General features: G+C 46.5%; 1 protein-coding gene across 1 annotated transcript in view; it reads left to right on the plus strand.

Moving 5' to 3' along the window:
* The window catches only part of prkdc (protein kinase, DNA-activated, catalytic subunit), a 96,582-nt gene that overhangs the window by 48,388 nt on the left and 21,807 nt on the right, over nucleotides 1-26,387 (plus strand). Inside the window, exons 45-67 of the mRNA XM_079490291.1 lie at nucleotides 1,077-1,142; nucleotides 1,287-1,350; nucleotides 2,087-2,247; nucleotides 2,525-2,665; nucleotides 3,749-3,868; nucleotides 4,261-4,404; nucleotides 5,274-5,425; nucleotides 5,808-5,939; nucleotides 6,840-6,951; nucleotides 7,043-7,170; nucleotides 7,981-8,130; nucleotides 8,675-8,848; nucleotides 9,258-9,356; nucleotides 10,023-10,233; nucleotides 11,032-11,215; nucleotides 12,436-12,642; nucleotides 13,496-13,611; nucleotides 14,389-14,520; nucleotides 15,837-16,016; nucleotides 16,819-17,039; nucleotides 21,567-21,705; nucleotides 23,275-23,463; nucleotides 24,909-25,133. Coding sequence (XP_079346417.1) covers nucleotides 1,077-1,142; nucleotides 1,287-1,350; nucleotides 2,087-2,247; nucleotides 2,525-2,665; nucleotides 3,749-3,868; nucleotides 4,261-4,404; nucleotides 5,274-5,425; nucleotides 5,808-5,939; nucleotides 6,840-6,951; nucleotides 7,043-7,170; nucleotides 7,981-8,130; nucleotides 8,675-8,848; nucleotides 9,258-9,356; nucleotides 10,023-10,233; nucleotides 11,032-11,215; nucleotides 12,436-12,642; nucleotides 13,496-13,611; nucleotides 14,389-14,520; nucleotides 15,837-16,016; nucleotides 16,819-17,039; nucleotides 21,567-21,705; nucleotides 23,275-23,463; nucleotides 24,909-25,133 — 3,447 coding nt within the window. The remainder of the gene's footprint in view (nucleotides 1-1,076; nucleotides 1,143-1,286; nucleotides 1,351-2,086; nucleotides 2,248-2,524; nucleotides 2,666-3,748; nucleotides 3,869-4,260; nucleotides 4,405-5,273; nucleotides 5,426-5,807; nucleotides 5,940-6,839; nucleotides 6,952-7,042; nucleotides 7,171-7,980; nucleotides 8,131-8,674; nucleotides 8,849-9,257; nucleotides 9,357-10,022; nucleotides 10,234-11,031; nucleotides 11,216-12,435; nucleotides 12,643-13,495; nucleotides 13,612-14,388; nucleotides 14,521-15,836; nucleotides 16,017-16,818; nucleotides 17,040-21,566; nucleotides 21,706-23,274; nucleotides 23,464-24,908; nucleotides 25,134-26,387) is intronic.

Raw genomic sequence — 26,387 nt, forward strand, 5'->3', positions numbered from 1 at the left:
CAGAGAAGGTAAATAGTTCTACCAGGGCTTCCTCTGTTCACGGAGAAAGCAGAGAAGGTAAAGAGTTCTACCAGGGCTTCCTCTGTTCACGGAGAAACCAGAGAAGGTAAAGAGTTCTAAAAGGACTTCCTCTGTTCACGGAGAAAGCAGAGAAGGTAAAGAGTTCTACCAGGGCTTCCTCTGTTCACAGAGAAAGCAGAGAAGGTAAATAGTTCTACCAGGACTTCCTCTGTTCACAGAGAAACCAGAGAAGGTAAATAGTTCTACCAGGGCTTCCTCTGTTCACAGAGAAGGTAAATAGTTCTACCAGGACTTCCTCTGTTCACGGAGAAAGCAGAGAAGGTAAAGAGTTCTACCAGGGCTTCCTGTTCACAGAGAAAGCAGACAAGGTAAAGAGTTCTACCAGCACTTCCTCTGTTCACAGAGAAACCAGAGAAGGTAAAAAGTGCAGTGCGCCATGCAGATCCGACACACCAAAGGTCCGACATAAGGAAATCACCCGTCGCTCCCGACAATGCGTTGGTCCGACAGGTGTTGCGCCGTGCTTGCGGTTAGGGTTAGGTTAGGGGTTTGGGTAATAGGTTGTCGGTCTAATGACAGTCGGACCGATGCGGATGAGTGCGTCGGAACTAAAGCCTGTACCCTAAAAAGTTCTACCAAAGCTTCCTCTGTTCACAGAGAAACAACGAGAGAAGGCAGGCACGTGCAGATAATGTTAGATAGCCATGGGCTGACATTCCCTATAAGGGCACTTTAAGAAAAAAATGCGATTAAGAAAAAAAATAGTAGATCTACTATTTTCTATTTTTACAAGCTCTCAACGCGTTGCAGTGCGACGTATTGAAAGCTTGTAAATCAGCTATTTTCGAGGTGAAACCCTGCACTCTGTAGCTACTGAAGTGTGTGTGTGTGTGTGTGTGTGTGTGTGTGTGTGTGTGTGTGTGTGTGTGCGGTCACACATTTTTAGATTGCCTATGAATCTCGCTATGAATACAGTTGTGCCTTCAGTTTTCACAAAGCGTTTTAAAACCACTGGTTTACATTACTCTTGCTTTTCTTTTCTTTTTTTTTCCCAGAACCAGTACATTTTGGAAAATCTGATTGATGTTGAAAGGATGTACAACTTTCCTATTGAGGTTGAGGTATGTAAAAAGGTCCTTGATATGAAATAGTTTGACCACTGACATAGGAACATACTGTAGGTTTTTCAGAGACATTTTGTAGAATCTCTTGTCAGGTCTTTGGGTTAATGGCTGAATGAAAGTAACGCATTACTTTGTTGTCAGGTTGCCCTGGAGAGAAAGAAGAGATACGTCATGATCAGAAAGGAAGTGAGAGAGGAGGATGGAGGTATGATTGACAGCATGTTCCTCAGCGGAAGTAGAGCGTTCTTCCGGGTGCTTCAAAACGCCACTGAGCAACTTCCATTGAAACGAATAGCAGGGGCTGTCCGCAATCTATCCTTTATAACTATGGAGCCAACACGCGTAATAGCAGCACCCTGACCCTGTTTGACCAGAATGGAACAGAGCCTTCATTAGTATCTTCGATAACACCTGTGAAGGAAGTAGGGAAGGGGCCTAAGTTCTTTCCAAAATGGCCACAAATATTTTGATATATATTCTTTCAGAGCGAAAGGGTCCCTGAAACAACATATTTTCAGATGGGGGGCCGGCGGCCATTTACATATAATGTTTGGGGGTTCTTTTTTCTTTTTTAAAAAAAATATTTATTTAACGATAATACAGACATCGGGGGTTCTTGACATGAAATAGTTTGAGAACCACTGACATAGGAACATAGGTTTTTCAAAAAACTGTCAGACAAGACATTTGTAGAATCTGGTCTCAGGTCTAAATGGGTTAATTCCCTGTGTGTGCAGTGGAGCCAGTGTACCTGTCCTCCCAGTAACACTATACTGTGTGTGTGTGTGTGTGTGTGTGTGTGTGTGTGTGTGTGTGTGTGTGTGTGTGTGTGTGTGTGTGCGTGTGTGCGTGTGTGCGTGTGTGCGTGTGTGCGTGTGTGCGTGCGTGTGTGCGTGCGTGCGTGCGTGCGTGCGTGCGTGCGTGCGTGCGTGCGCGCGCAGTGGAGCCAGTGTACCTGTCCTCCCAGTCCTACATGGCTGACAGCAGCCTCAGCGAGGAGATGAGTCAGTTCGACTTCTCCACGGGCGTCCAGAGCTTCTCCTTCAGCTCCTCCCAGGGTCCTGACAGACGAGTCCACCGCGCAGCCACCGCCGCCAAGCCAGTAAGTCAGACAGTGGCCTTGTGGTTAGAGTGTCCACCCTAAAACTGGGAGGTCGGGGTTCGATCCCCGGCCGGGTCATACCAAAGACTGTAAAAATGGGACCCAATGACTCCCTGCTTCGCACTCAGCATCATATTGACAAAATTGTCAATATATTTAGTCTTTTTTTCGTCCTAGTTTTAGTTGAAGAAATCAACACTACTTGTATATTCTCTTTCACTTTGAGTGATTTGTTCTGTTTTGTGTGTGTGTGTGTGTGTGCGTCTGTCCGTCCCAGGAGGTGATGGACAGCGGTCCTTCCCAGGATGCATCTCTGGACCTGGAGATGGACGAACTCAACCAGCACGAGTGCATGGCCGCCATGACCACTCTCATTGGTCACATGCACAAGAACAACATCACTCCCAAAGTTGAGCAGGTCAGTTCTGATTGGACACGTAGTACAGCAGCTCAGTTGTGATTGGACACATAGTACAGCAGCTCAGTTGTGATTGGACACATAGTACAGCAGCTCAGTTGTGATTGGACACATAGTAGGGCAGCTCAGTTCTGATTGGACACATGCACCGGAACGACGTCACTCCCAAAGTAGAGCGGGTCAGTGGCTCACATTAGTCCTGTTATAGCCACCTGGGACCAAGCTCCACTTGTCTTAGACTTCTCTCCCTTCCCTAAAACATCCTGGACAACGCTCCACACGTCCCAGACTCTTCTCCCTTCCCTAAAATACCTTGGACAACGCTCCACACGTCCCAGACTCTTCTCCCTTACCTAAAACATCCTGGACAATGCTCCACACGTCCCAGACTCTTCTCCCTTCCCTAAAACATCCTGGACAACGCTCCACACGTCCCAGACTCTTCTCCCTTCCCTAAAACATCCTGGACAACGCTCCACACATCCCAGACTCTTCTCCCTTCCCTAAAACACCCTGGACAACGCTCCACATGTCCCAGACTCTTCTCCCCTCCCTAAAACATCCTGGACAACGCTCCACACGTCCCAGACTCTTCTCCCTTCCCTAAAACATCCTGGACAACACTCCACACGTCCCAGACTCTTCTCCCTTCCCTAAAACATCCTGGACAACGCTCCACACGTCCCAGACTCTTCTCCCTTCCCTAAAACATCCTGGACAACACTCCACACGTCCCAGACTCTTCTCCCTTCCCTAAAACATCCTGGACAACACTTCATATGTCCCATACTCTATTCCCATCCCTAAAACACCTTGGACAACGCTCCACACATCCCAGACTGTTCTCCCTCAAACTATGGAACAAACTCCCCGTTGCAGTCAGAACTGCAGACCCACTCTAGTTTATGGCTGAAAAGTAACATTTAATGTCAAATGCAAATGTAACTCCAGTCAGTAATTTGGTGACTATTTTTTTAAAATCTCATAATATTTCCTTTTTTTAAACACCATGTTTAATGTTTTGGCTTTTGCAATGCGTCTCCAGGCTCAATTTAAACGTTTCTTTTCCACTTTGTTGAACAGGGAAGTACACCCAGTGAGCTCCCAGGGTGGATGAAGTTTCTACATGGCAAACTAGCCAATCCAGCCACACCGCTGAATGTCAGACTTTTCATCTCAAAGTTGATCATCAACACTGAGGAGGTAAATGTAATGTGGAGGTGAAATCTAGCTTGCTCATAATGGGACAATTCATACAGTACACTCTGAGTGAAATTGTCATTTAACATGACAAAACAATTCTGTTGCATATCCTGTCTTAACCCATTTTGGGCGGGAACCCCTTTTGGTGTTAGCATTATGTTATGCTTTAGCTAAAAAATAGCAGATCTACAAGCTCATAGCGCGCCACCGAGTGGCGCGCTACGAGCTTGTAGGTCTGCTATTTTTGAAAAATCAAAGAACCACTGACATAGAAACATAGCTTTTTCAGAAAACTGTCAGGATGTAGACATTTTTAGAATCTGATCACAGGTCAAAATGGGGTAAGAGCGTCTGCTAAATGCCTAAATTGTACATGTGGGTGTTTTTGGCAGGTGTTCCGGCCGTACGCCAAGCTGTGGCTGGGCCCCCTGTTACAGCTGGTGGTCTGTGGGAACAACGGAGGAGCGGGCATCCATTTCATGGTGGTGGACATCGTGGTGACGCTCCTCTCTTGGACGAGCACGGCCAGCCCCAAGGTTCACGCATTTCACATTTTTACAACCTATACTGTGTCATATTTTCCACACATCAGAAAATGGCTTTGTGACTTTGAGGGGCACGGTGGCACAGTCGATAGTGCTGTCACCTCACAGCTAGAAGGTCCTGGGTTCGATTCCCGCTGGGGGGCGTGTTCTCTCCTTCGCGTCATCAGTGCCCATACCCGAGGCGGGGTTGGCGAAAGGGCCTTTCTGTGTGGTGGAGTTTGCATGTTCTCCCTGTGTCCCCTATAGGGTAGGTACCCTCACAAAAAACATGCAGTAATCCTGTTCTCTAAACTACCTCCCCCTGGCCAGCCGGGGCGCCTGATTGAGGGGAAAGGAACTGTACGGACTCTTCATGCATAGAAGGAAGCATGAGGTCAGTCCTCTGCCCTCCCCAGGTTGGCATAGGAAGTGTAACGACCAGGATTACATTAGATAATTGACACTGGGGTGCAAAAATGGGTTGCAAAATCGTGGGATAAAGATTTAGAGGAAAAAAAAAGAAAATGGCTTTGTTTTTATTGTTTAAGCATAATCCACTTAATTTTACTTGATGGGTATTTTTTTTTACTTTGTTTTACTTTCAAATGAATTGATGAACATATTCTTTTTTTTAAATGTTTTTTTTGTGTGGCTTTCGCCTTTATTTTATATTTTTTATGGAGGGACAGACAGTAGGCTGACAGGAAATGGGGAGAGAGATGGGGGGAAGACATGCAGTAAAGGCCTTCGGGATCGGGAGTCGAACCCGCGGCACACTGCCAGACTGGATTACCAGCCAAGGTGCCTGGACCATTGAGCCATTGCCCAGGCCTGATGAACATATTCTAATTGAACAACTATAATGATTGTTGTTTTTGCAGGGGAGCACCAGAGATGAGGTGCTGGCCAACCGACTGCTGGAGTTCCTGATGACGAACATCTTTGACACGAAGAGGGCCGTGTTCCGTCACAACCTGGAGATCACTCGCACACTGGTCGAATGCTGGAAGGACTGTCTGCATGTTCCTTACAGGTAAAATCCATATGTTCTACTTGCTGTTGCACAGTGGAAATGCCCATACATATACGGTAGGCTTCACATTAAACCGATCTATCAATCCGTCACCATCGTTTCGATTCATTTATTATAGTTTTAACACGCAATGACAATGTAAGATAAGCTATTTCCGCAATATTTACCTATAACATTTATACAAATGCCACTCATTTCTTATATTGTATATTTTTATATTGTATATTTCATTTTTCATATTATTTTTCACATCTGCCCTGTGCACTTTTTTATCACGGAGCCTAACACATTTTTTTTTACAATTATTTGTGTAATCGTGACAGCCCTAATTGCTATCATCATCATCATCATTTATGTTTGTGTGGTTGTGTTCCATATGCAGAGTGATATACGACCGCTTCTCTGGCACCGACCCCAACAGCAAAGACAACTCTGTAGGACTTCAGCTGCTCGGCATCATCCTGGCCAACGGCCTCCCGGCTTACGACGTCACGTGTGGAATCGGATACGACAGGTAATGACAGGCGTTGACGACACTAAGGGTTGCCCACCTGGCCCTGGCAGCGAATTACACCTTTCAGGGAGGTGGAGTTTGCTTTCAGGTTGCCCACCTGGCCCTGGCAGCGAATTACAACTTTCAGGGAGGTGGAGTTTGCTTTCAGGTTGCCCACCTGGCCCTGGCAGCGAATTACACCTTTCAGGGAGGTGGAGTTTGCTTTCAGGTTGCCCACCTGGCCCTGGCAGCGAATTACAACTTTCAGGGAGGTGGAGTTTGCTTTCAGGTTGCCCACCTGGCCCTGGCAGCGAATTACAACTTTCAGGGAGGTGGAGTTTGCTTTCAGGTTGCCCACCTGGCCCTGGCAGCGAATTACAACTTTCAGGGAGGTGGAGTTTGCTTTCAGGTTGCCCAAATGTGCTAAGTGCTTGTTTGAGAGGGGACGCAACTGTCTATAAACACAACACGAGATATCTGCCTAAGCACCTGTACGTGGCCAGAGCGCTCCATCTTCTGGTCTGGTCTCTAAGATAGTTCAATATTAACCCATTTTGACCTGAGATCAGATTCTAAAAATGTCTTCTACATCCTGACAGTTTTCTGAAAAAGCTATGTTTCTATGTCAGTCGTTCTTCCGATTTTTCAAAAATAGCAGACCTACAAGCTCGTAGCGCGCCACTCGGTGGCGCGCTATGAGCTTGTAGATCTGCTATTTTTCAATAGCTAAAGCATAACATAATGCTAACACCAAAAGGGGTTCCCCCCAAAATGGGTGAAAAAATGTATACAGATTACCATGACAGTAACATGACGAGTCGGGTCATATTTAAGTAGGTCAAAGTGAATCCATTTAGTGAAACGTCGTTCCTCAGGTCTTTCGCTCTGTGGTGTATTTTTAATTTGTGTTGTGTTTTTCAGCTACATGAAGTCTCTCACCAACAACATGGGCTTCACGAGGTACAAAGACATCTACGCTGCAGCTGCAGAGGTCGTCGGCCTCATCCTTAAGAACATTACCGACAGCAGCCAAGTATGAGCCTTTGGTTTGGTTTTACCGTTGAATACATTAGCATCGTGTGGATTTGACTGACTAGAATCTTTTCTTTTTCTTTTTCTTTCAGGATCCCCAGGTACTTCTCAATCTGGCTTCGGGCAAGGTAACGGATTTGAAGAAAAGGGATGACCTCGATGACAAGTTCATCGTTTGCCTGAGCAAAGTTTCCAAGCACTTCCCTCCGTTCATGGACCGGTATGTTAAAACCAGAGTAATGTAGTAAGAGAGTGCTTTGATCTCGCCGCAAAGCGGGTGCCTATGGGCGATAGTTCCAAACATTGCTCCTATGGCTGGAACTATTTCATTGAGATAGAATGAGCACTTCCGCATTCCATTGTTACAATGAGAGTCATTACTCTCTTTTATACTACTCTGGTTAAAACTAAGTAGTGTTACTCGGTAAGGAACGTGGGTATGCGGGGAGGCAGGCCTGTCACAATCATTTATTTAATCGCCCTAATCGCAGTTACACAATCGCCCTAATGATTTCAGTCATTTGGATTCCATAGAAGCCAAGCCGTGTCTTCTGTGAAAGCATGATGCGAACAGGAAAAAAGCAGATCTACAAGCTCACAACACGTCGCAGCGAGATGTGTTGTGAGCTTGTAGACTGGCTATTTCCGGTCATTAGTTATTTTTAGGTTAACGGCCAAGCTACACCAGGCTTTTCTCGCGCGTTTACCCTAAACGCGCGGCCCGCGCGTGCGTTTTTTAAAATAGGACTGGACCTAAATTCAACGCACGCATTTAGGGTAAACGCGCACGTTTTGTGCGCGAAAAGCCTGGTGTAGCTTGGCAGTAAAGAGTATTTCAAGTGATCCAACAACAACGGAGTACAAGTTTAGTAGCATCTTCCGGAAACATGAATGGTCTCAGACAGAAATGTCATGATTTCTTCAGCTGGTCGGCCTAAAGCATCGTAATTCACATTTTCAGTCTTGAGATTTTATTTTGCTTTATTCCATGAGTCTCCTATACATTTTTGTTTGTTTGTTTTTTCTCCAGCTTTGTGAATTCGGTGTTCTACCTGCTGCCCAAGATGCACGGCGTGCTGAAGACCCACTGCCTGGAGTGTGTGCTGAGCCGCGCAGAGGTCATCCCCGACATCTACCTGACGCTCAGCACCAAGGGCTTCATCCAGATGTTGGCTCACAGGTTAGCGGATTCGGATGTTATCAGATGATTTAATCTCCGTCATCAGCCCATGCAAGACCATGCAATGGAGCCAGTATCGGACATTTCCTACATGTTGTCGTTGTTGCCAGCCATTGTCCGACGTCGCGTTTGGAGCACTGTTCCGACTACTAACCCTATTACTGACCCTAACCCTAAATTCTCAGTCTTAACCGGCCACAAAGTAAACATAAAGCAAAGTTGTTGTATAGCGCAGTTTCACAATGTTAAAGTTTATTTTTTCCCCCGATTTTGTAGGCCTCAAGATCAGGTAGATTATAGTTATAGTCACCAATGTACACAGTTTTTAAATGTACAAATATTTATTTAAAAAAAAAATGGTAGTTAAACGTAAACTAGGCAACTAGTCAACTAGTAAAAATGACTAGAAGTGAATGCCCTAGTTCGAAGCGGGTGCACAGGTAGGACTCAGCATAAAGGTGCTTCGTCCAGATGTTGGCTCACACGAGATGAGGCACCGGATGTCTTTCTTCCCTCATTTTTATTTGTGTTTTGCCCCGTCCAGGGACGAGACCCGGCAGAGAGTGTGTCTGGACATCGTCCATAAGATCCTGGCCCTGCTCACCCCCGTCCAGCTCCGGGAGGTCCTGGGAGCAGTGGCGGCGTTCACCTCCCACCCCTCCCCGCTCTGCAGGGAGAGGATGTACCACATCCTCATGTGGATCCAGGATAACTACAGGTAAACACCCCTCCCCGCTCTGCAGGGAGACAGCGTTACCTTTTTCAAAATATTTTGATTTAGTCTTAGTCTTAGTTAGTTTTGACCTGGGAACGATTCTATAAATGACTTCTAAATCCTGACAGTTTTCTGAAAAAGTTATGTTTCTATGTCAGTGGTTCTTCGATTTTTCAAAAATAGCAGACCTACAAGCTTGTAGATCTGCTATTTTTCAATAGCTAAAGCATAACATAATGCTAACACCAAAATGGGTTCCCGCCCACAATGGGTTAAGACTCAGTCTTCTGAAAAGCCATAGTCTTTTAGTATTTTAGTCTTGGTTATAATGCAATGTTAATTTTGCCAGAAAAGATTTAGATTTCAATTTTCTTTGTTGCTAAAGTACAGTATTTAAACGTTTGTTTCCCAGTGACACAGAGAGCATGAACGACAGTACATCGGTGGAGGTGTTGAACACAGCCAAAGACACCCTCCTTCAGGGACTGACCGATGAAAACCAAGGCCTGCAGTGAGTAGCCATTTTTTCTTTCTTTCTTTCTTGTAGATCGGCTATTTTCACAATGTTTTCCTTGTTCTTATGTGATATTTGACATTTTTACTTTTACTTTTGTTGATATTTTTCGACGCAGTAATGGTCTTATAATTTAGTCACTTTATACATATGCAGATACACTGTATGTTAGCGGTGAGCACTCACAATTCACGGGACTGGACCCGTGACGTGAACGGAGTTGTCGTATAATAACTCTGTCTTACTCTATGGCTCTGGCCCTCAGGTTAATGTCAGAATACTGATGTAATATTGGTTTCAGCTGTTACAATTCCACAACATGCAAACATGACCCGCTTTAATTACTTCAGTCTAAATTAGTAGCTCATTGCTCAACACAAGTATAATTAAAGGCATTTGAAATGACATAAAAATGTTAATTTTCAGGATTCCAATTCAAAAATAGCAAAGAAATAATTCAAGATTTAAATTCGAAAATAGCAAAAATAGCCGATCTACAAGCTCAAAACGCGTCGCGCTGCGACGCGTTTTGAGCTTGTAGATCGGCTATTTTTTGCTACGACAGTAATATATGGCCCTAGGGAGTGAGTGTGGAAATATAGTGGCCCTCTCCATCGTCAAAGTTGCCCACCCCTTTCTCGTTCTCCTCTCTCTCTCTCCCAGGCTGTACGTGCGTAACTTCTGGAGCCAGGAGAAGCGGCTGCCCTCGGCCACGCTGGAGCGCATGCTGGAGGTGCTCCACTCGCTCTACTCCTGTCACATCGAGAGGCGTTTCCTCAGCCTGGCCACCGACCTGCTGCTGGAGACCACCAGCCAGAGTCCCGACTTTACGCGCAGCATGTTCGAGTACCCGCTGTCCGAATGCACCTTCCAGGTCCGTTGGGGGATCGGGTGGGCTAGTAGTAAATGATAATCAGGGGTCATTCATGGGCCAAATTAAGGTTGCATTCTCACCTCTACTTCGGTGGACTCGTTGTGATTGCGCGGAGTTCATTCTTGCATATTTAATTTGCTGTGTTTGCGTTCACACTGCGCTGTATCAACCACAGCAAGGAACCGCAGCAGGGATCATTATCAATGTGTTCAATATTAATCTATGGTGTTAAAAAAAGTGTGTGTGTGTGTGTGTGTGTGTGTGTGTGTGTGTGTGTGTGTGTGTGTGTGTGTGTGTGTGTGTGTGTGTGTGTGTGTGTGTGTGTGTGTGTGTGTGTGTGTGTGTGTGAGAAACTAAGCTATGATGACTAAAACTAAGTCTAAATATATTGACAATTTCGTCAACAAATAAAAACTAGACTGTTACTAACTAAAATGTGAGAAAGGGACTAGTGGACAAGAGATCCAGTATAAATAAAAGGCAAGCCATTTTATGCTTGGTTGCATGCTGAAAATAGCCGATCTACGAGCTTGTAGATCTGCTATTTCCAGCAAGCGTAAAATCAGCCATTACGACGGCATCAATGCCCGCAAAAATGCACTTTTGTCGACAAAAACAACTGTAGATTTAGTCGACTAAAATCTTATGCCATTTAGTCGACTAAAACTAAACACTAAAGCATTTCAGATGACTAAAATATGACTAAAACTAAATAAAACCGTATTCAAAAGACTCTTGACTAAATTAAAATCAAAATGTGCTGCCAAAATCAACACTGCTCTCCATGCATTCACACAGGACTATGTGATCGATGCCAACTGGCGTCTCCGGAGCACAGTGATGACCCCCATGTTCGTGGAGACCCAGGCCTCGTCTCAGGGCGCCGGGAGCACGGTGGGCGCCTCCCTGCAGCCCGGCATGGCGGAGGGACAGCTGCGTGCCACGCAGGCCTCCATGGAGTTCACCCAGACACAAGCAGCAGGTTAGGCCTCCCTGGAGTTCACCCAGACACAATGAGCAGGTTAGGCCTCCATGGAGTTCACCCAGACACAAGGAGCAGGTTAGGCCTCCATGGAGTTCACCCAGACACAAGGAGCAGGTTAGGCCTCCCTGGAGTTCACCCAGACACAAGGAGCAGGTTAGGCCTCCCTGGAGTTCACCCAGACACAAGGAGCAGGTTAGGCCTCCCTGGAGTTCACCCAGACACAAGGAGCAGGTTAGGCCTCTCTGGAGTTCACCCAGACACAAGGAGCAGGTTAGAGTTCATCCAGACACAAGGAGCAGGTTAGGCCTCCCTGGAGTTCACCCAGACACAAGGAGCAGGTTAGGCCTCTCTGGAGTTCACCCAGACACAAGGAGCAGGTTAGGCCTCTCTGGAGTTCACCCAGACACAAGGAGCAGGTTAGGCCTCCCTGGAGTTCACCTAGACACAAGGAGCAGGTTAGGCCTTCCTGGAGTTCACCCAGACACAAGGAGCAGGTTAGGCCTTCCTGGAGTTCACCCAGACACAAGGAGCAGGTTAGGCCTTCATGGAGTTCACCCAGACACAAGGAGCAGGTTAGGCCTCCCTGGAGTTCACCCAGACACAAGGAGCATGTTAGGAGCAGGTTAGGCCTTCCTGGAGTTCACCCAGATAGAAGAAGCAGGTTAGGCCTTCCTGGAGTTCACCCAGACACAAGGAGCAGGTTAGACCTTCCTGGAGTTCACCCAGACACAAGGAGCAGGTTAGGCCTTCCTGGAGTTCACCCAGACACAAGGAGCAGGTTAGACCTTCCTGGAGTTCACCCAGACACAAGGAGCAGGTTAGGCCTCCCTGGAGTTCACCCAGACACAAGGAGCAGGTTAGACCTTCCTGGAGTTCACCCAGACACAAGGAGCAGGTTAGGCCTTCCTGGAGTTCACCCAGACACAAGGAGCAGGTTAGACCTTCCTGGAGTTCACCCAGACACAATGAGCAGGTTAGGCCTCCCTGGAGTTCACCCAGACACAAGGAGCAGGTTAGACCTTCCTGGAGTTCACCCAGACACAAGGAGCAGGTTAGGCCTTCCTGGAGTTCACCCAGATAGAAGAAGCAGGTTAGGCCTTCGAGTCGAGTCTGGAGTCTTTGAAGGGCGAGTCCGAGTCTCATTTGTGGCCACTTGAGTCTTTAAATCGAGTCGCCATCTCTGTTAATCGGTTAGACTTTCTTTTCTCCCCTCCCAGGTCGACGCTCTGCATACAACTGGCTAACGGGCAGCAGTGTGGACACCCTGGCGGAGTACACGCCCTCCTCCTCCGAGTCCGTCTCCTCACTGTTGGTGTTCGGCATGAAGTCGGAGAGGCAGGCGGCGGCCAGGAGGCCCACGGGAGAAGGCTTTGGCACCAGGCGCCTCGCTGCGCCCACGGACGAGGGGGACAGTCGCAGTAGAGGTACGCTTCTCTGAGAAGATAAGACCGCCCATGTCGTGGAAAAAGTACTCACATTATTTTACTTAGGTAAAAGTATCAATACTTGCAATGTAGAAATACTCAAAAGTAAGAGTAAAAGTACAAAAGTACATGAGAAAAGGAGGCACACTGGAGCAGCTCAGACAATTTAGGCCCTTCATTTATTAACAGGGTACAAGTAATAAAGCGAAGTTACATCTTCGTCAGGTCATAGCCTGACGAAGATGTAACTGAAACATCGAAACTCCAGTGCCTCCTTTTCTCATGTAACCTGTCCTGCATCTGAGATGCACCAGACTGGCCTGCCATAGGCTAGAGGCTGCCTCTGAGATGCACCAGACTGGCCTGCCATAGGCTAGAGGCTGCCTCTGAGATGCACCAGACTGGCCTGCCATAGGCTAGAGGCGTGGTTGGAACTCCCTTCTGCATAATAGTACAAAAGTATTGGTATCAAAATGTACTTAAAGTACCAAAAGTGAAAGTACCGTAGTCATTTGTGTCCCATTTCAAGTTTTCAATTGTTAAAAATCTTTTGAAAATAGCAGATCTTGTAGATCGGCTATTTTCAAATGGCCAAAATGTTTCTATCTAATCTATCTTCATGGAGACATATAGATAGGCCGAAACGTTGCTGGTTCCCTATTAAACCGTTTCACTGCATTTGAAGACGGGTGTGGGGGAGTCCCCTCTTTTTCGTTAAATTTCAAAGTTTTTGAAAAGTTTGGGAAATTCATTAAAGTCAGTGGTGCTTTTAGCCGAATGTGTCTTGACGTTGAGAGATCAAGAACCTGTTTGTAATTTAACTATTCTCTTGCTTTTTGCGTCGCCCCATCAGCTGAGAGCGAGCGTCGTTTGGACATCCTGCGACTGAGACGCCGCTTCCTCAAGGACCAGGAGAAAGTCAGCATGGGCTTCGCTCGGAAAGAGCTCGCCAAACAGAAACAGACAAAGGTAAAGGAAAGAGCTCGCCAAACAGAAGCAGACAAAGGTATTCAGAGAAAGAGCTCGCCAAACAGAAACAGACAAAGGTAAAGGAAAGAGCTCGCCAAACAGAAACACAAGACAAAGGTATTCAGAGAAAGAGCTCGCCAAACAGAAACAGACAAAGGTAAAGGAAAGAGCTCGCCAAACAGAAACACAAGACAAAGGTATTCAGGGAACGACCCGCTGTCCCAATGGGCTACATGCACACAGAATAACTCTTCCTACTTCCGGGCCACTTCCCATCTTCCTTCACAGGTGTTACCGATGACACTAATTAACCCATTTAGGCCTGACCTCAAAATTAAAAAAAATCTTCTAAATCCTCCAGTTTTCTGAAATAAATATTTTCACGATTTTTCAAAAATAGCAGACCTACAAGCTCGTAGCGCGCCACTCGGTGGCGCGCTATGAGCTTGTAGATCTGCTATTTTTCAATAGCTAAATTATAACATAATGTTTAAAAAATGGGTTAAGCTCTGTTAGCTCTGTTCCATTTAGTGTGCAGTGGTTCTCAAATCTTTTAATTTCAAGGACCCCCATAACTCTGAGTGTTAATTTGATACAATATTAGTGATGGTCCCTGCTTCACATCTCTCAGCTCGGGGGGTCCCATCTCTCTCTCTCTCTCTCAGCTAAGAGGTCCTTGGGCAGAAAAACGTTGAAGAGCCCTGTTCTATACTCAGCCCAACTCACTCACCGTGTAACTCAGCATTGGTTTGTGTGTGTGTGTGTGTGTGTCCACAGGAAGACAAGGCTGAACAGCGGATAAAGAAGGAGGCCCAGGTCACTCTGTACCGTAGCTACCGAGTGGGAGACTTCCCTGACATCCAGATCCCTCACAGCAGCCTCATCGCCCCGCTGCAGGCCCTGGCCCAGGTTAGTGGTCCCTCACAGCAGCCTCATCGCCCCGCTGCAGGCCCTGGCCCAGGTTAGTGGTCCCTCACAGCAGTCTCATCGCCCCGCTGCAGGCCCTGGCCCAGGTTAGTGGTCCCTCACAGCAGCCTCATCGCCCCGCTGCAGGCCCTGGCCCAGGTTAGTGGTCCCTCACAGCAGCCTCATCGCCCCGCTGCAGGCCCTGGCCCAGGTTAGTGGTCCCTCACAGCAGCCTCATCGCCCCGCTGCAGGCCCTGGCCCAGGTTAGTGGTCCCTCACAGCAGTCTCATCGCCCCGCTGCAGGCCCTGGCCCAGGTTAGCCTGGCAGCATTAACACATTAAATGCCAGGCGGTTCTTGGGCGCCCCTTTTACCCGTGCCAGGCAAAAACTACAAAAAAAGGACCCTGTGACGCGGCTCTTGAAGTCGGCTCGGCCATACCACCTATGACCAACATTAGCATTTTAAATCAAAATGTGAGACTCCAGAGGGATTTAATAACACAATGATAGGCAATATTAGACATATGGGCGAATATGACATAAGGCATTTTTAATAGCAACTTAACCCATTTTAACCTGGGATCAGATTCTAAAAATGTCTTCTACATCCTGACAGTTTTCTGAAAAAGCTATGTTTCTATGGCAGTCGTTCTTCGATTTTTCAAAAATAGCAGACCTACAAGCTCGTAACGCGCCACTCGGTGGCGCGCTATGAGCTTGTAGATCTGCTATTTTTCAATAGCTAAAGCATGACATGATGCTAACACCAAAAGGGGTTCCCGCCCAAAATGGGTTAAGTAATAAGTCCCATCCCCCCATCCCACTTGTCCCAGACAAGTGATACTTCTGTCCCTCAAATGAACAGTTTGGATCTGGTCACCTTAGTTTTGGTCCAAGTCATTCAGCAAATCTGGTAATTGCTTCCAAACATTATGTCAAAGTCCATTAGAATATATTAAAAATAAAAAGGTTGGGAAAAAGGTTGGAAATCAAAATACAATTCCCACCACCACACTCCCTTCCTAACCCATTTTGGGCGGGAACCCCTTTTGGTGTTTTAAACATTATAAACATTATAAACACAAGCTCATAGCGCGCCACCGAGTGGTCTGCTATCTTTGAAAAATCGTGAAAATATTTATTTCAGAAAACTGGAGGATTTAGAAGATTTTTTTAAAATGTTGAGGTCAGGCCTGAATGGGGTAAGACATCTAAGGAGCAGCAAACAGCTTGAGGCACCCTTTCATCTCTGCAGGGTTTCTCATTCCAACGTGTGCTCATTGAACTCCCTCTCTCTCCCTCTCCCACCTTTCCCCAGAGAGACGCCATCCTAGCCAAGCAGCTGTTCAGCTCTCTGTTCGCTGGCATCTTGCGGGAGTCCGAAGGTCACAGAGAGGCCGGAGAGAGTCAGAGGATGAAGACGGAGCTCCTGGCGGATATGAACGCATTCCTCAACAAGAGCACCATGTGTTTCCCGCCCTTTGTGGCCTGCGTGCAGGTTGGAATCATCACAAATAGTATTTCTTGTATGATGTAGTATATTATGGAATTCTTCTACAAATATAGCTCACAATCATTTGAACCACTTCATCTATATGTTGGCTATTAAAAAACAAAAACAGCAGGTCTATTACTCACAGAGTGTCACTTATCATGCCTCACTGCAAGTTTTTACATCTGCTATTTTTTTAAATGTTTGAAAAATATTACAATTTTGATTTGTTTTGTTTTTTTTGCGGCTTTCGCCTTTATTTTATATTCTTTATAGAGGGACAGACAGTAGGCTGACAGGAAATGGGGAGAGAGATGGGGGGGGGGTGACATGCAGCAAAGGCCGTCGGGATCGGGAGTCGAACCCGCGGCACACCGCCAGACTTGGGCTACCGGCCAAGGTGCCTGGACCACTGAGCCATGGCCCAGGCCTGTTTTGTATTTTTTTGGGGGGGGGGCTTTTTGCCCTTATTGATACAGTATTACGACAGGAAAGGGGGAGAGAGATGGGGGGGGGGGGAAGACATGCGGCAAAGATTGTCGGGATCAGGACTCGAACCCGCGACACGCCGTCATGCTGGATTACCAGCCTAGGTGCCTGGACCGCTCGACCGCGGCCCAGGCCTGTTTGGACATATTTTAATAATATTTAATACAAATCTTTGCTTCTGGGGTTCCCTGGAACAACATATTGAGAAGGGGGGGTCGAATAAAACTAGACTAACACTAAAACATTTCAGACGACAGAAATATGACTAAAACTAAAATCTAAATTTATCGTCAAAATCAACACTCCATCCCTTTTACAGGACATGAGCTACCAGCACAGGGAGCTGCTGCAGCTGCAGCCGTCCGCCATCAGCTCCAGCTGCCTGGCCAGCCTCCAGCAGCCGTCGGGCATCCTGCTCCTGGAGGAGGGTCTGCTGCAGGGCGCCGGCCAGGCCCAGGAGGAACCGCCGCCCACCAAGCGGGCTCGGGGAGGACGCAAGGACGTGCCCCCCGAAACGGAGAAATGGATCCATCTCGCCAAGTATGTGCACGACTTGACTGTTGTGTTGTCTTTGAACAGGCGATTGAATGGACTAACGTGTTCTGTTCCCTTCCTTGCTGTCCGGAAGAAACAGGTCAAATTTAAGTAGGGTTACCCCTGGAGGAAATGTATGTGCCCTGATATAAAATACCATCACCCTCCCTCTGAATGAAAAATCCAGTCCAGTGATTAAACAAAAATTAAGCACCCTGCCCTAACATGACTATACCTCAGTACAATTATGCCTAAAATCCTAATCTTTATTCCTAACTTAAACATCAGTAAAAGTAGTGTTTTTCTGAGAAAATAAATTGTCAGCGGTCAGATTCGATCCTGCAGACCGTCTCATAGTTCTCCAAACGCTACCCAATTGCTGATTAAAAACTTGTGGGAGTTACAAATGTAACAATAGTTTCGGCTTGTCTATACTATTTAGCTGGTCACACAACAATGGCACATTTATATGTATGCTATTGCCACTAGGCAGCTTTGTAAAGCTGTGTAGTAGGTGTGAAGTGGTGTTTATGCACAATGCACAACTGCACATCCATGAATGTCATAGATTGCCAATCCATGATAGATAATTAGAAAGACAGATACTGTAGCAGCAGCACTCAAGCTGAGAAAGTGGAGAAGAGGAACAGTCAACGAGAGTAAAAAACTGTTCAAGTTTTCGCCAACTCCAATTACAGACGGGAGGAGCGAGAGAGACAGAGAGAGGGCACGCGCTAGGGCGAAACAATGTAAAAAGGTTCTGGTAGCATAGCTTACTTTTTAATTATTTTACTGCGAGGTACAATTATATTCCTACCCCCCAGCTATGGGACGTTATCTGCTAGGTACGTACATAATAGAACCCTAACCCTCGTCACCAACAGGTATGGGACGTAAAATCTGACCAATGAGAAACTGTATATATATAATATCTCACAACGGGTAAGGGCTAGTTTCTATAAAGTATTAAAAATAACCTAACTCTAAGATCCTCAAAACTATCTGCCAGACCAGCTAACGCCACCTGTTTAGCCATCTGTTTTTCTTTCTTTTTAATATAAATTATTGCTATTGAACACCCTTTACGTCTGTGTGATTTTTTTTTTTGTAGTCACCTCGAATACCATAATTACAGTCGAAATAGCGTATTGTTTTTCATCCAAATCAAGTGTTAAAACACTGTGTTCAAAGCCATGAAAACAACCAGCGAGTAGCAGGTTAACTATAGGCGGGGCCGGAATACACAGCAGCTGTTACGAGTCTACAATGCTTCACGGATGGACGCGTTGTGAGCTTGTACATCTGCTATTTTCGATGTGCAACACCGTCTATGGTGCAGCATAGCATGTTGCGTTGTTGCATGACTAAGAGCGTAGAGTTATATAGGAGGAGAGCCACACAGTGGCGATGTTATTCATTAAATTCATACAAGCCTATCTGTTCAACAAAATCACACTTGTGCCAATCAAATCATCGCTATGGGGTGATCAGCCAATCGAAAGCCAATGTTTATGTTCACACAAACCCGGACAGCTGAATTTTGAACCAATGGAAAGTATTAAAATGTGCTTCATTGGACCCTCAAACTGTCTGCTAAAACAGCTAACTCCACCACCTCTCTGCCTCTCGTGCAAGTAAGTGACAATACATAAGGTCACAACGCCAACTTGGATGAGGCAGTATTGCTTTGTTTTCAACATTGTTTTCTTCATTCCCTGAAAAAAGATATTTTTCATTCTCAGAAAAAAATATTTGAGTTAGGTGGGTTCTTCTCGACAGCAGATATACTGTATAAAATCACACCCGTGTGAACTGAGTGGTGTAAGGTTTTATATAGCATGATCAGCTGTGGTCTGACGTAATGTCTGACGTAATGAAATCACACCCGGATGTGATTTCACAACTGGCCTTTTTTGTGCAGAAAAAATGAGCATGGTTGCTACGGTCATCCAGTTCACCCGGGTGTGATTTAATTACGTCAGAAATTATTTTGAACATAGCAACCATGCTCATTTTTTCTGCACAAAAAAGCCAGTTGTAGGAGTGGTTTACACCACTCAATAACTCGGAATGTATGTCCGGGAGGAAAATAACATAACCAGGAACCTGGCCGGTCAGATGCATTTCTGGCGTCAGTAATGCATGTTTCATCAGTTTGTGTTTGTTTGTGACGTCACTCCCACCTCTAGTTAGTCTATATAAGATGCTGCAGGGTGAAAGAACACAGTTGTAGACCGAACACAGAAGATAGTGAAACAACCGACAGTGAGTAGTGAGATGCTTCGGTGGACAGTGGCCAGAGAGGATGGAGGAAGAGAGAGAGCTGGTCAAGCCGTAGTTGCAGTTGGACCCCGGGTTTATTCCTTCGCAGATTTAGAAAGCTACGGCATGGATCGCATTGATGTGAGCGTCTTCAACACAGTCTCTTTACGCTGGAGGACGTTGCCCCCGGTTACAACCGGAAGAATAAGAAAACATCGCAAGCGCTACAGCCACACAGCTGCGCTGATAGACCATGTCGTCTACATCTTCGGGGGTGTTACTACATGGCTGGAAGGCGTATCAATGAAGTATCTTGGTGTTATTTATGCATTTAATGTCGACACACACAGATGGTTCATACCAGAGATTTCTGGGGCCGTTCCAGATTCAAGGTACCTCCACTCAGCCTGTGTCTTGGGGAAGGTCATGTTTGTCCATGGAGGATGTACCCAGCTGACTGGACCCACCAATGACCTCTACAAGTTAGACACAACCTCAATGGTCTGGACTTTAATTAAGACCAGAGGAACTCCACCACCCACTTCATCGAATCACAGTGCCACCATCATCGGGACAAAGATGTTTTTATTTGTGGGGTGGAGCCTCTTGGTCTCAGTGTTTGACACGGAGACCAACTATTGGCTGAACACACCTTCTGCACAGCTTGGCCCAGAACCACGGTTTGATCATTCAGCTTTTACCTACAATGGAGAGCTGTACATACTTGGTGGCTGGTCCTGGAATCAGACCTTCAATGATCTGTGGAAGTTCAACCCAGAGACCTTCTCCTGGAAGAAGGTTGAGGTCAAGGGGCAACAGCCACTGTTCTGTGGTAAGTACAGGTTGTGCTGTTGCATGGTGGGGGACCGTGTCATCATCTTTGGAGGATACAGAGACACCACACCCGTGCTACTGAATGACCTGCACATATTAGACTTGAGTCCTAGTCTGAAGACGCTATGCAAGTTAGCAGTTATTCATTACGGTCTGGAGCAGTCTGGACTCCCACACAATATCAGGTGGGAACTGGCGGTCACCAATAGCAACACATGACAATGATTCATGGTGTGGGCTCGCTGAAAACCCTGCAATGTATATGATGTACAGTAGAAAATGTATTAGAAACGGAAGATTGATTTTTTTTTAATGACAACAAAAATGGACCATTGGTCCCGGCGTCGTGATGATGGGTGGTGACGTATTCACCGCCGCCCCAGGAAGCGGCAGAGGTTTGAGTGTGTTGTTATAGCAACCACAGAATCAGATCAGCACCTTACAAGATAAAATAATTGTAAAAATAAATACAAGCATAAATAACCGCATAAAGCTAAACGTGTTGAAGTTTCTAGCACAAAGTATATGTGGAAGTAGTTGTGCGCTCGCTGGAGCGAGGGGCGCTCTTATCAGCATACATCGTCTCATTCTGGCCAATCTCTTTCCTAAGTAATGCTGTGTAATGTCTGACATCTCTCTACCAACAACGGGTAACCCCCATGGCACACGGCCAAGCTACACCAGGCTTTTCTCGCGCGTTTACCATAAACGCGTGGCCCGCGTGTGCGTTTTTTTAAATACGACGACCTAAATTCAACGCACATGTTTAGGGTAAACGTGCACGTTTTGTGCGCGAAAAGCCTGATGTAGCTTGGCCGTCATTCGTTATGGGATGCTCAAACACATGACACACCTCCCATCATCTCATTCCAGCCAATTAGGATTTGCGTCCTCACCTTCGTCTTCAAATGTCTTCACACTCAGAGCTGGCCATTCATTGTCAATGGCATTCAATGTTTGTGGTTGCACAAACACTCAGAGCTGGCCATTCATTGTCAATGGCATTCAATGTTTGTGGTTGCACAAACACTCAGAGCTGGCCATTCATTGTCAATGGCTTTCAATGTTTGTTTTAGAACAATGTTTTTTGTTTACACAAACCCTCGACGCTGGACATAGGAGGCACTAGCGCCCCTCAACAACCACAGTTCCTTTGGTCTTCATGATTAGCTCTGGTCCATAGCATTTGAAGGAGCTAGGTTATGATTACATGCTAGCAGGCTGTCGGGCAGAAACCTCTTATTTCTTCCTAAATTAACCCCCTGCTTGATCACACCGCAGTGTCACACAAGAGCATCAAAAGTAGCAGATCCACAAGCCCTTTCAGCTTGTAGATCTGCTACTTGAATTAGAATTTGAATCGTGAAAAGTAACCGTTCCGGACATAATGAGCTTTCCACCCGACATAGACGACATCACGCCTCCTCTGTTTTCCAGGCTGTACAGATCGTTGGAGGATTACGATGTCGTGCGTGGAATCTTCGGTGGAAAGATCGGGACCAAGTCCATAACGCTGAGCGCTCTTCAAGCAGAGGCCAGCAGTGACTTTGCAGAAGCCGTCCAGCTGTACAATGAGGTATTATTGACCAGGCTTTATACAATGAGTATTGAACAGAATGCTGTTTTTGAGCGGTGCCTAACCGCTCCAATGACTGGCTGTGTGTGTCTCTATGTATGCATGTCTGTTTGTCATTAACTTTGTCACATTACAGGTGTACAGTAAGTGGGTTATTTATTTATTTTTTCCACAAGCTCCATCGCTTTTGTTGTTTTTCACGAAGAGAGAGAGAGAAAAACAGAGGTGGTCAGGCCTTGTTCAACACTAATGGTACAGGTGTACAGGTCAAGGAAGTGGGTGACATAAAAATGCTGTTGTTCAGATAACCTAGTTTAATATAGAGCGCCGAAGTCCTGACATCACACTCGTTCATCGCCTGTGTCAGTAATCAGTCATTTCTCTATGGGGAATAACATCGGCACATCTTAGAATCATCTCATATAAGAATTGTGGTCCAAAAATAAACAATCTGTCCCGGCGATATTGTCGTGGAGGTGGCTCTGTATTGTTTACGATAGTCGGTCACTCTTATACGATACTGTCTGTTTCTGGCAAAACTTTAACCAGTTTGGCGGCGGTAACATTAGCGTCAGTTGTTTCTTCATATCCATATGAGTCAAACCGCCGGGCTCATGTGTTTATTTTCGGAACACAGTTCTTATTTGACGCTATATTAACCCATTTAGGCCTGATGTCTGAAAGAATATATATTCAAAGATTTGTGCCGCATTTTCACGATTTTTCAAAAATAGCAGACCTACAAGCTCTTTTTTTTTTTTTGGCACGGTGGCACAGTTGGTAGTGCTGTCGCCTCACAGCTAGAAGGTCCTGGGTTCGATTCCTGCTGGGGACGCTGTGGGCGTGTTCCCTCCTCTGCGTCATCAGTGCCCATACCCGTGGGCGGGGTTGGCGAAAGGGCCTTTCTGTGTGGAGTTTGCATGTTCTCCCCATGTCCCCTAGGGTAGGTACCCTCACAAAAACATGCAGTAATCCTGGTCTCTAAACTGCCTCCCCCTGGCCAGCCGGGGCGCCTGATGGAGGGGAAAGGAACTGGTCGGAATAACGTGTTCCTTCCACACGCTACGTCCGGCCGGGGAAATTCCCCTCTGTCAGGTGAAAAGAAGCAGCTTGGACTCCTCATGCATAGAAGGAGGCATGAGGTCAGTCCGCTGCCCCCCCTGGTTGGCAGAGGAAGTGTAGCGCCCAGATTACATTTGATAATTGGCACTGGGTGAAAAAAAAACTGGGTTGCAAAATCGTTGGATAAAAAATAAATTATTAAAAAAAAACCTACAAGCTTGTAGCGTTCCACCGAGTGACGTGCTACGAGCTTGTTAATCTGCTATTTTTCAATAGCTAAAGTATAACATAATGCTTAGTTAAAACCCCAAAAGGGGTTCTCGCCCGGAATGGGTTAAACACGTCTATGGGAATTCTGAATGGAGAAATAAACTAAACAGACGTCGGTGCTCTATTGAGCTAAGGATATCAACCATGATAATTTTGTAGCCAAAACAAGTTCAACAATAAAGGGTAAGATGACAACATTTGAGAAAGCATCTTTAACGTCCTCCCTTGTCGTCGTAGGCTCTGAACACAGAGGAGTGGAGCGACGGGGAGCCCAAAGACTCTGAGAAGGACTTCTGGGAGATGGCGGCCATGGAGGCCTACAGCCACCTGACGGAGTGGCGCTCCCTGCAGTACTGTGCCACCGTCAACATCGACGACAGCAACCCCCCCAACCTGGAGAACATGTGGGCAGAACCCATCTACCGGGTACCACCACACTTACCTTTCACAATTCACATGAAGAAAAACAAAAAACGATGTTTTCCCATTGGCTTAGAGCAGGGGTTCTCAACCTTTTTGGCCGGGGACCCCCGGAAATGCTTTGGCAATGTCTCGGGACCCCCGCCCGCCCCCTCCCAACCCCCAATATAAATTGACTGCTACAATAACCTTAATAGAGACAATACACGATAAATAAATACTGAAACCAGATATAATCATTAGGGAAGGTGTATGCATGTACTATGTGTACTATATGTAAACTCTTCATTTCCTTTTTCCAGCCATTCAGTTGCAAAAAAACCAAACGTTTTTTTTTTTTATTATTATTATTATTATTTGGGGACCCCCCAAAATAATTTGGCGACCCCCCCCAAGGGGTCGCGACCCACGGGTTGAGAACCCCTGGCTTAGAGGATGCGGCTTCACGTTGCAGCGTCCTCACTAGTCTCAACATCGACAGTATAGCCAGGTTGCACCTGGCTAGTAAAAACACAGATCTACAAGCTCAAAATGTGCCAGTGCGACGCTTTCTGAGCTTGTAGCGGGTAGCTATTTCTGCTACTTTAGTGTGACTGTAGTACGACGGAAGTATAGTGCATTGATTTATTTTACGAAAAGTTATGAGCTATGGCTGTCGTTTAAGATGTTTTAGTGTCTAGTCTGTTTTAGTGTCTTGTTTTAGTCTACTAAATCTACAGTTGATTTCGTCGATAAAATGTATTTTGGCGGGCCTTGATGCCGTCGTAATGATTTTACACTTGCTGAAAATAGCCGATCTACAAGCTCAGAACATGTCGTTCTGAGCTTGTAGATCGCCTGCGGTGTGTTGTGAGCTATTTTCAGCATTCAACCAAGTGTAAAATGACTTATACTGGATCTCTTGTCCACTAGGCCCTTCCTAACATTGTAGTCTAGTTTTTATTTGTTGACGACATTAACAGTATATTCAGTCTTAGTTTTAGTCATCATAGCTTAGTTTCCATATAGTTTCCATTTAGTTTTCGTCAGTGAAGAAAGGTAGTCGACGAACATCTTTCGTCGTAGTGTTAGTCGACGAAATCAACACTGGAGTTGAACCATAGAGTATATAAAAGGATAGAGACTGATCTGGCGCGAAGCTCCGCCCCCTCCGCTATTCATGTCAGCGGAAGTTGCTCAGTGGCGTTTTGAAGCACCCGAAAGGACCGTCTCAAAACGTCTACTTCCGCATTGGACCACCAAATTTTGGTGGTCCAATGCGGAAGTGCAACCGAGCGCTCAATGTTAAAGCCCAGCTGCACGGGGTTTCCCAATCATACTTCCACGGGTCCGCCTGCAGTCCCTCCTCTTACCACTAGGGCCAAGTGCTTCAACGTTGGAAAGCCTCACTGGCCCCTTGAGTTGAACCCTAGCTGCTTCTTCTTCTTCTTGGGCCGCCGGCCGCCATGCAGGAGATGTACCTGTCGCACATGGTGCGCAGCATGCTGAAGCAGCTGCAGCTGGGCCAGCGCGACCAGGCCCTGCTGAGCTTCGTGGACCGCGCCATGGGCGTGGAGGAGCACAAGGCCCTGCTGGAGAGCCACTACAGCCAGGAGCTCAGCCTGCTCTACATCCTGCAGGAGGACTACGACCGCGCCAGCTACTACGCCAGCCGCGCCATGACGCTCTTCATTCAGGTTAGCCGTTTAATGCCGGGATTAAACAATGTTAACAATTAAACAGTGTTTCAGGTCTCACTGCCGTGTTTTAAGTTACCTTTGAAGAGCCACTGTGCCGACCGCCGAGTTGCTTGTCATGAAAATCCACTTTAAAACGGTGTAATCGCTTGTCGTAGTGTTAAAAAATACAGAGCGATATACAGAAGGAGGAAGCGCTCCGCACCGCTCCACCCCAGCCATTGTAATGAATTGGGACTCAATTTCCCTTAACGTTGGTCCGGTTGCTGTGGGAACTCCCCACCGCTCCAGCTATGGGATTGGGAAATCATTTCGGCAGAGTTTTCAACTCTAGCTGTTCGAACCGCTAGTTGCGGTAACATAATTTATGCCTTGGGTGGTCGCCGATCCTCCCGCGATGGATTTGGTTAGCCGTTTTCTAACCGGACGTCAATCGCCTGGGGTATTTTTTCCCTTGAAACAGGCTCCTAAGGCTCCTATAGCTGGGCAGTGGGCACAGTAAGGTTGGGCGATATGCCAATTTTTTTCAATCGCCCATCGTCTGTCCAAAAATCGCCGATGGACGATATATTCGTGTCATAAAAGTAAAGTGAGAACAGCTCACTACAGGTCGCAAAAAAGCCAGATCTACAAGCTCTCAAGGCGCCGCGTCCTGCCTGTTTTTGCAGCGGCGTTCGCTACGCGTTGAGAGCTTGTAGATCCGTCTATTTTTGCAGCGCAGCTGCGCAGCCAGGGTAACAAAATAAAAAATAAGTTACAGGTGGAGATGAAGTGAAGTTGGAACGGACAAGCAGCTGCAAGCCAAGCTAACATCACAACCACTGGCTGGTGACAGTGTTGTTAGCCGCAGCAACATGTAGCCTGCCCTGGTAACTTCTCCTCCTCCCCGGAGAACTCTTGCCTCCCCGCACCGTCGGAGGCTCGGAGCGCTGCTGCTGATCCACAAGCTCTCAAGGCATCGCGTCCTGCCTGTTTTTGCAGCGCCGTTCGCTACGCGTTGAGAGCTTGTAGATCTGTCTATTTTTGCAGCGCTGGTGTCGGGGTTTGTTCACGTTGTCAATACAAAAATAACCTAGATTACAGGCGGAGATGAAGTTCAATCAGTGGGTTGAATCAGTAGCTACACGCTAAGCTAAGCGCTAAGCTAACGATCCCCGAGCCTACACTAACACTAGCAGCCTGTTTTCTTTTTCCCCCCCGACTTCACGGGTGGCGCATTGGGATTGTGATGAGACACGAGACAGCAGTGTGCAT

The sequence above is a fragment of the Electrona antarctica genome, assembly GCF_951216825.1.
Source record: "Electrona antarctica genome assembly, chromosome: 20".
Classification (NCBI taxonomy): Eukaryota; Metazoa; Chordata; class Actinopteri; order Myctophiformes; family Myctophidae; genus Electrona; species Electrona antarctica.